This window comes from Lolium rigidum, chromosome 6, assembly GCF_022539505.1.
Source record: "Lolium rigidum isolate FL_2022 chromosome 6, APGP_CSIRO_Lrig_0.1, whole genome shotgun sequence".
NCBI classification, from domain to species: domain Eukaryota; kingdom Viridiplantae; phylum Streptophyta; class Magnoliopsida; order Poales; family Poaceae; genus Lolium; species Lolium rigidum.
Window position 1 is genome coordinate 331,721,074 of NC_061513.1, and position 9,996 is coordinate 331,731,069.

The window sequence follows — 9,996 nt, forward strand, 5'->3', positions numbered from 1 at the left end:
CCGGCGGCCGCGCGGAGACGACGGATTGGGCGCTCGGGCGGCGACGCGGAAGGGGAAGTTTCATCGCGGGGTTTTTTTCGCGCGTGGACGAGCGATGCCGCGCGCTGTAACCGGCGCACAAACTATGCCGCTCGCGATAGCGCAAACCCGCCCGCGCCCTAAAACTTTTACAGCGCCGCGCGGTTTGCAGCGCCTGCTGGAGGACCGCTTTTGCTCCCGTGTGCTGCAAACCAGCAGTTTATATGCCGCGCCCGTTAAAGATGCTCTTATGTTATTATTAATGAATTTCGCATGATGACCATTATTTGGAGGGGCGCGCGCGGCCTCGCGCTTTCATTTCCCGCTCGCAAATTACCCCGAATAATTTCATCGCCTCTTCCCTCCCATTCCCCATTCCCATTCCCCCTCCATCGCTCGCCGCTCCTCCCGCCACCGCGGACTCCACCTCGAAGCTCCGACCTCCGAGGGCCCCTCCCCGGCCACCGCGATGCAGCCGCGCCGGCAGCAGCAGTCCATCCTCTCCTTCCTCCACCCGCGCCGGACCCCGGCGGGGGACCCCCTCGGTCCCGCCGCCGGCTCGACCCCCGAGAGGCCCCCGCGCCCCCCCGCCGCGGCCTCCGTCGACGGCATCATGGAGAGGCTCGCGCGGCCGCCGTCGCAGGCGAGGTACGGACTCCACCCTCCATCTAGCTCTCTCGGTAGCGGCGGGAACGCTAGGGTTTTGTCTGTCTGGGTTTGGGGCCGGTTCGCGATTATTTGCTGGATTGTGAACTCGTGGCGTCGACCGGATTCGTATAGGTTGCTACTACCACTTGAACCTGACAGCGAATGGGGATTCGATCGATTTGTTGGTGATTGATTTTCGGCCTGCACTGCCGTCACCTGTCACCACTCTCGTCGTTCAAATCCGTGTCCCTTAACTCCAATTTTGGTTACTGTTTGTGCTGTTAGATAGTGCTCTGCGCGATTTATGCGTTGATTCTACGTTTGCAATTTTGCATGTTATGTTTGTAGCGCGGAGAGAGAACCCACCGTAGTTTTACCGAGAACAAAGTAAGCATCAGATCTGCCGCTGCCACAGACAGTCAAAACGAACAATCCGTACGGGCTAGCACACAAAACCATTGATTGCAGACTCATAGTTTCATGTGGTACACTCTGTTTTCGCTGTAGTTAGCCTCAAGGTTATTGTATTTTGGTCTCAATAATTTAACCGTGCCAACTGTCCTTCACTTGAATGTACACTTCGAGTGCTGTAATGGACTAATGGTTGCTTGGATAGTTGGATCGGGTCTATTTGTGTCTGCGCTATTGTGCTTATGCCAGGTGTTTGTTCTTGGTGTCCCCAGAGTGTTTGTTTTACTGGTTTCCAATAGTGGATTTTCCACTTTTTGATGGGCCACATCAGGCATTTCATTGTACCTTGGAAAACATTGTCTTGTTTTTGCCGTGCCATCATGATGATGCTCTTGTGCTTGCTGCAGAAACAAAGACGCCGCCCAGGTTAGACATGTTGAGGACAGAGCCTTGCCTGGTAAAAATCAACGTATCTCAGATGAGCGCCCAAGTGCATTATTCTCCGGACCATACAGTGACGAGTATAGCAGAGAAACTACGCTATTCGCAGATGTCAGTCCTCTGCAGGAGCCGCTGAAATGCTCCACGACTTCTTCCATGGATAAATTTGTTAGAGCAAGCACACTGTTCCCAGAACCTGGTTCAGATGAAACTCTGTTTCAGGAGTGTCCGAAGAAGTTATCCTCAGAGTCCCCCAATAATCAGTACACTACAGCTGCTTCGATATTTGAAGAATTTGATGTACAAACTCCTTCCCAGGACCCCTTGAGGAGGAACTTCTCTGGGCCGTTTCGTGGAGCAGATACACCTTTATCAGAGTATGGTTCAGATCCAACTCAGCATCCATCGAAGAAGTTACCATTGGTTTCCTCAAGTGGTGAACAGGTCAGAGCAGCGACACCACTTGGACTTGGTTCAGATGACTCTCCTACAATGAATCACTCAAAGAAGCTATTCACTGGATCTTCAGACTCTTCATACATTAAGGCAACAAATCTGTTTGCGGATTTTGATTCGAATGGAACTCCACTGCAGAACCAGTCGAAAAAGTTCCCAGTTTTTCTGAACGCTAAACATACTGGAGCACCTGCTACACTATTTCCGGAACTTGATTCTGTTTCTCTGAAACCAGAAACGCCACTGACGCGAGCAGTGACTCCTCGTGCCAAGCGAGTTCAACAGGACCACTCTCCTTTGTGGGGTTCAAACAAGAAGGTGAAATCAGCCCAATGTTCTCCAGTGGAGAAGATGGTTCAAGATGAAATGGCTGAAGGTGCACGTAGTAAATTTGAATGGCTGAATCCTCCGAATATCAGGGATGCAAATAAAAGGCGGCCAGAGGATCCACTTTATGACAAGAGAACTCTTTTCATTCCACCTGATGCACTGAGAAAGATGTCAACATCTCAAAAGCAATACTGGACTGTTAAGTGCAAATATATGGATGTTGTCCTCTTTTTCAAAGTGGTAAGTTGCATCATCAATGAATCATACACTGACTGTTGGTAGTCTACTGTCAAGATTATCATGTGAAAGATAAATGCAATGCTAATCAGTATCTCATACCTTGGCATCATAATGAGCGTTTGCTTATCCCTATAAATAAGAAATAGATGCTTTTTGCTCATCGGACTAGCGCAAGCAGTTTTACTCAATTACACTATGCATATTGACAGACATGCACTAGAAGCTAGACATTTTAAAATGAGGGTTTTTTCTGGTTAGATATATAACCTACAGAAGTGTTTTTCCTGTATGTGTAGGGAAAATTTTATGAGCTCTATGAAGTAGATGCCGAGGTTGGTCAAAAGGAACTTGACTGGAAAATGACTATCAGTGGTGTGGGCAAATGCCGGCAGGTACCCAAAATTTGTAAACCTTGACCACTCTTATTTTGTCATTGGAATGCTTGGTTCTGACTTCCAAGTGTCTGCTGTACTGATCCTGCTAAATTGTAGTTCATTTCCCACAACTTGTGGATACCGTCTTGCTTCTGCGTAACAAATATCATTAGCCAGATCTTTTGTCGTACAAAATTATTTATATGTTATATTATTTGTAGTAGCTGGACAAAGTATGTGATATCATTCTTTTGGCATTGGGGAAATGATTGGGTAAAGCGTAAATTGTTCCAAGCTTTTAGCAGTACGCCACTTCATATGTTTTCAACCTCAGCAGCTTGTGTATTCATATTTTGTTGGCCACTACAGTAGAATTTAATGTTTTGTTCCAACTAATTCCTTTGTACTAAACCATCCTGAAGAAAAGGAGCTTTGTACTGCCTTTATATTTGGTAGCTTTATTATCACATTATGGCGCATATATGACATTAACTTTTTCATCTTATGTGAAGGTTGGCATTTCAGAGAGTGGGATAGATGATGCTGTTGAGAAGCTTTTAGCTCGGGGGTAAGTTCCCTGTTCTCCTTAGCATTGCTCATTTTCAGCATTTAATCATAACATTACCTTGAACATCAGCAAGTTTATGCTCAGTTATTCCGGTTGGCATTAGGCATATTTTTGTTTCTGTCTTTGTTCTTGTTGATGATAATATGAGAAATCTACTCATTATATTCTTTACCAGTTTCTGTGCCACTGTTGCTGAGTCCCAGAAAATTTAGACCTGTTCCATTGCTTGCACAATGCATTTAGTTTCTTTTTGAATGCTACTCCCTCTGATCAGGAAAGATTGACGCTAGTTGTGCACATGACTAGTGTCAATTAAAGATGTTCAGAGGGAGTATATGATAAGATTGTGATGTGACACATCCCTATAGTGTTGGATGTAAATTTCTTCTGCTCTATCATTATTTATTTTGTTGGTTCTACTGCTCATCTATCTGGTATTTCCTCCAGATATAAAGTTGGAAGGATAGAACAAATGGAATCTGCAGTACAGGCAAAAGCTAGAGGACCAAATTCAGTAAGTGTTCCACTTCCCTTGTTGCCTGGATGCATTTTTAGAATGTGTGCAGTCAACTCTTTGAAACTTCGATCACCAATATACCCAATAGTACTTGGATCTTTTATGTGCACATGTCATTACTAGATTTATCATTAATACTTTGAAATAAGTACGCTTAATAACTTTTGTTAACATGTGACTGCAAAAGTAGTTGTGTGGCATGCATGTTGGAGACTGTCGTGGTCTAAAATGTCAAGTACTCCCTCCGTCCTTAAATAAGTGACTCACTTTTTCTAGATACATATGTATCTATAACTAAAATAGATGTAGATACATCCGTATCTGGACAAAGTTGAGTCACTTATTTTGGGACAGAGGGAGTAGAAAAGAACACAGGTAGTAGCCATATACTCTTTGGCATGTGTAGCTGCAATTGAATACAAATATTCAATTTTGGTTCGTGTTTGAAGTGTAAGGTTTTTCTTAGAAAAAGGAGGTGGCACCCCTGGCATCTGCATCTACCGATGCACAGAACTTGTCCTTTCAAGATAGAAGAGACTGACCTCATATAAGTGTAACCATTTTTTGTGTGACTTATGCAAGGTTATTGAAAGGAAGTTAGTTCATGTTTCCACACCATCAACTGCAGCTGACAGCAATATAGGGGCTGATGCTGTTCACCTTCTTGCATTGAAAGAGGTTTGTCTTCTGCAGACAAAGCAGTGTGTTTCATTTGGGCCAATATGTTTTGCTATAATTTTGTAACTTCATATGATTTGCTATAATGTTTGTAAGTTCATCTCGTACATATGAGTAAACACAGTTCCACCACAAAAGCTAACTATCTGATAGTAAAGTACACTTTCCTCAAAAGACATGAAATAATTACAAACTCATGGTCTTGGACAAAATTACAAAATAACAAAGTAGATTTACATAAACATAGCAATGAATCTAAGATCTGATTTGACACGGTATAAATATGTGGAATTTTATGGCAAGTATATAAAAATATGTGGAGCCAATAAGCGCAGAAGACATTTCTTGTACATATGCACCTATTGGCTTTATTTATATTTCTTTTCGTGAAAATGAAAAATGTTTAGATGCATTGATAGAAAAGATGGTTTATGCACAAGTCCAAGACCAAACCAACATCACACCATGCAAAAGTAAAATGACATTTTCAGTGTCATTTTCCTGTGAAACATGCAGTGTTACATATCCTAGTTTTAATTATGTTAGTTCTTTTTGCAACTTGTTCTGCAAGTGCTCTAAAGCATCGTGAATTAGTTTTTAGCAACTATTGTTCATAGGTGATGTTGAGCTAATGCGTCCAGACTTTCCTTTTTGTAATTTTCAGGTTACCCTAGCTTCTAATGGTTCTCGGGTGTATGGATTTGCTTTTCTAGATTATGCCGCTCTTAAAATATGGGTGGGTTCACTCGAGGATGATGATTCATCTGCAGCTTTGGGGGCTTTGCTGGTGCAGGTAGGTTCTTTACTGTTGCAATTTTCTCCCTTTCATTTAACATATCAGAAATGATCAGTCAGTAGTATGCTATTTCAGGTGTCTCCGAGGGAGATAATCTATGAATCCTCAGGTCAGTACATATTTTATTTTCCATTTCCATGTATATAGGAACTAATATATGTCTTCTTTTGGTCAGGCCTCTCAAGAGAAAGCCGTAAATCTATGTTAAAATATGCCTCAGCAGGTTAAATCTCATAATCGTTTGCTCTTTTTTTTCTCCTGAAATAGATCTTTTCCTCTTTTAGTGCTGTTATTTATCATTATATAGGTCCACCTTCTTTCTCATAATAGGCTAAACTAGCCACAGATTATAGCTCTTTTGTCTTGTAACTAGTAAACTGATATCAGAATTGTAAAGTTAAAGACCTTTCTTCTAACTGCAGGCTCTGTGAAAATGCAGCTGACCCCATTATCTGGGGCAGATTTCTCTGACGCTTCACAAATTAAAATGCTAGTGCATTCTAAAGGGTACTTTAAAGCATCAACAGATTCTTGGTTATCTGCATTGGATTATTCAGTGAATCAAGAAGCAGTTATTTGTGCACTTGGTGGACTTATTGGTCATTTGACTAGACTTATGGTATACTTATGTTAATCCAACTCTTTGTTTCTTCGACTGCATTTGTTGCACACTTAAGATTTGTCAATTGATTGTGCCACTAGTAACTGCATTTTCCTTTTCAGCAATGCTTAAGAATTGCTTCAGAACACTGTAATTAGGCATCATTTTCCAGTTTTTCTAAATTTAATGTGCTTGTCATAAGATTGTGTGCTACAACTTTAGCTGGACATGTGTTCAAGTTCTGATATGCTACAATTTTTAAACAGCTAGAGGATGCTCTAAAAAATGGGGAAGTGTTACCTTACAACGTGTACCAAACTTGTCTAAGGATGGATGGTCAGACTCTTGTGAACCTGGAGGTTTTCAGCAATAGTTTTGACGGGGGCTCATCAGGTATGGGTGCACCTTCTACCTACGCCCTGCTCTACTTAATATATCAAACACACAGACACATTAAAATTTGTTTTACTTTGTTGCAGGTACTCTGTACAAGCACCTCAATCACTGCATAACTGCATCCGGTAAACGGCTTCTAAGAAGATGGATATGCCATCCACTAAAGGATGTCAATGCTATAAATAGGAGGCTTGATATTGTTGAGGGCTTCATTCAAAATTGTGGGGTAGGCTCTATTACACTTGAGCATCTCCGGAAAGTTCCTGACCTTGAGAGGTTACTTGGACGAGTTAGATCCACCGTGGGGTTAACATCTGCTGTTATGTTGCCCTTTGTTGGAGATAAGATATTAAAAAGACGGGTTAGTGGTTGTTCTTGTCTGTTTCACTCCTAGCTTCATAAGCTTATTACAGCTTATAGTTCTCTTTTTCGTGGTTTAGATTTAATCAAAAACTCTGAAATTTTTGCAAACTATGAAATTCTTCTTTCCTGTATCTAAGCTACTGACTAATGACATGTGACTTTCTGTATGTTCCAGATTAAAACGTTCGGTATGCTTATCAAGGGCCTTCGGGTTGGAATCAACTTATTAAGTGTCTTACGAAGAGAGGACCATGGTATCTCAGCACTGTCAAAGTCAGTGGATATTCCAACCCTGAGCTCTCTCGATGAACTAGTTCATCAATTTGAAGAGGCTATAGACAATGACTTTCCACGGTACCAGGTACTGGGAATTTCTTTCTGCATTTTCAATCAAGTGCTTATTTCTTTTTCTGTTACTGGCTGTCTGTTCTGGCTTCCACCAGTACTCTACCACTTATTGTCTGATTGTGAGTTTTAACAGGATCATGATATCGAAGACGATGATGCTAACACCTTGGCTATTTTGGTGGAACTATTTGTTGGAAAAGCTTCTGAATGGTCTCTGGTGATCAATGCCATCAGTGTTGTTGATGTCCTTAGGTCCTTCGCAGCAATGGCATTGTCGTCATCTTGTACCATGTGCAGACCACGTGTTCTGGTGAAAGACAAAGTGCCGATACTTCGGATGAAGGGTCTATGGCATCCCTATGCTTTTGCAGAAAGTGCAACTGGGCCTGTGCCAAATGATTTATCTCTTGGCCAGGATTTATCTGGTCAGAATCGCTTTGCATTTTTGTTGACTGGTCCAAATATGGGAGGCAAGTCTACTATAATGCGTGCCACCTGCTTGGCTATTTTACTTGCCCAGGTATGTATAACTAAATTTTGTTATGCATGCCCTTATGCTTCCCTATTTAGATGTATAATTGGAATTTATTCTGGTCTGCAGCTTGGATGTTATGTCCCCTGCACATCATGTGAATTGACCCCTGCTGACTCCATGTTTACGCGGCTTGGTGCGACAGATCGGATTATGTCTGGAGAAAGTAAGTAGTCATAACCAACAAATTTGGCCAGTCTATCAAATCCTATGGCTTTTGGCCCAAAATGGGGTTACAAATTTAGTTTCGTTCCTAATTATTCTAGTATGAAATAAAATGACCAGGCAACAGTAGGGGTGTCACATATGGCATATTTTTCATTTTTTAAAAATGTACATATATACATAGGGCATACCCCAGAAAGATTACATCAGATAATAATTACATTTACAAATTGATTACTCAAATGTGGTTGCAGAGAGAATGCATCCTGAATTTTTACATGATATAAATCTTTTGAGTAAATCTGTGAAATCTCGATAGCAACTTAGAAAGCACTATGAATTTTCTTTTAGCCGTGGCATGAATCATGAATTAGATATGACCTGTCAACCTTAACTTGGATTGTTACAACATTATTAGTTACATTCTTGCAGGCACCTTTCTCGTGGAATGTACTGAGACTGCATCTGTTCTTCAGAATGCAACCGAGGATTCTCTTGTCTTGCTTGATGAGCTTGGCAGAGGAACTAGCACATTTGATGGATATGCAATTGCATATGCTGTGAGTATTTATTTCTTCATGCTATACTATTTCATCACCGTGCTTGCCATGCCTTTCAACCTTCAGTACACTCTTATGTGGTAGATCATAGATGCCGTTACTGTGGCCTAAGGCCCCGTGGCCATATCCGTAACTGATGAGATAGTCAGAAACCAATCAATTTCTCAGTTTCAATAGCATATTATGAGGATGTGCTTTTGCCCTGTTTCTGCGTTGCTCTTCATTCATGGATCTCCATTGTCTGACAAACATTTCACCCCCAGGTATTCCGCCACCTGGTGGAACAGGTGCGGTGCCGTCTGCTCTTCGCCACGCACTACCACCCTCTCACAAAGGAGTTCGGCTCCCACCCCCACGTGAGCCTCCAGCACATGGCTTGCATGCTCAGGCCAAAGAGCGGAGGCAGCGGCGAGAAGGAGCTCACCTTCCTCTACCGGCTTGCATCAGGCGCCTCCCCGGAGAGCTATGGCCTGCAGGTCGCTACAATGGCAGGGATCCCGATGTCCACAGTGGAGAAGGCGTCAGTCGCAGGCCAGATGATGAAGTCGAAGATCGCTAGGAACTTCAAGTCGAGCGAAGGGCGAGCGGAGTTCTCCACCCTCCACGAGGACTGGCTGAGGACGATCCTGGCGATCGGTGGTGTCAAGGACGGGCACCTGGACGAGGACACCATGGACACGATGTTCTGCGTCGCCCAGGAGCTGAAGTCCCACTTCCGGAAAGGAGGGAGATGAGCGCAAGTCGCCACTCACCACTAATTTATCATTGTTTAGATCTGTTTCAGTGTCGTGTCTTTATTTGCATGTTTATGTCATCTTTGGCATCGGTAGATGTAGCTAGTCTGCAGTTTTGATGGCATGTGTTGCGTACTGTCAACAGTCGACCGTCTTTATGATCTTGTATATAAGCTCGTTTGCCTTGGTATTTATAAGCACGCAAGCCCACTTTGGCCGGAGTGAGCAAGGGTGGATTGCTCGGTTTGTCTGAACTGTCAACAACTTCATCTAGGAATTTGCCACTGGAACACCTGCACATGCACCATTCCTGTTTACTCAGGTTAATGGAAAAAATTGACAGATTGCCAAGTCAAGCATCAACACCTTGCCGCCACCTGCCTCGTCCTTGCTGTCTATGATCAGGAATTGATGGTCCCTGCCTCCTAGTTGCTCTGATGGCTGGAGGAGGTGGGGCCTCGATGCTGTAAAAGGGTCTCTAAAGTTAGATTTTTGCCAACCGGTGTCGTCGTTATGGTGGCTATGGCGGCATTGTGCGGGACAAGAATAAGCTATACATGCCTCCTTGTCCACATTGTTGGCGGCAATCTCGCCGGTGGTGTTGAGGAGGTCGGGAATTCGTGTAGTCACCGCTTCTTTGTAGTGGTGGATTTTGTCCAGTCTACCTATGTTATAGGTTTAATGTTAGAAGATTTAGATTAATTCATGAATTCAATTGCGATGACTTCAACTCAAGGGCGCTGGTCCTTAGAGGCACACGCACGAAGACTTTCCGACTATCATCACCGACTATCATCAACAACGTCGGGCTGACTCCGGT

General features: G+C 43.1%; 1 protein-coding gene across 1 annotated transcript; it reads left to right on the top strand.

Annotated features, from left to right (window-relative positions):
• Positions 1–487: 487 nt before the first annotated feature.
• On the top strand, positions 488–9,370 carry LOC124664799 (DNA mismatch repair protein MSH7-like). Its single transcript, XM_047202237.1, has 17 exons — positions 488–666; positions 1,485–2,544; positions 2,841–2,936; positions 3,431–3,486; positions 3,934–4,000; positions 4,586–4,681; positions 5,346–5,474; positions 5,553–5,586; positions 5,653–5,700; positions 5,900–6,096; positions 6,345–6,471; positions 6,558–6,835; positions 7,013–7,198; positions 7,319–7,705; positions 7,787–7,883; positions 8,315–8,442; positions 8,706–9,370. The coding sequence occupies exons 1-17, from the start codon at positions 488–490 to the stop codon at positions 9,174–9,176; spliced, it is 3,636 nt and encodes a 1,211-aa protein (XP_047058193.1). The 3' UTR covers positions 9,177–9,370.
• Positions 9,371–9,996: the final 626 nt, after the last annotated feature.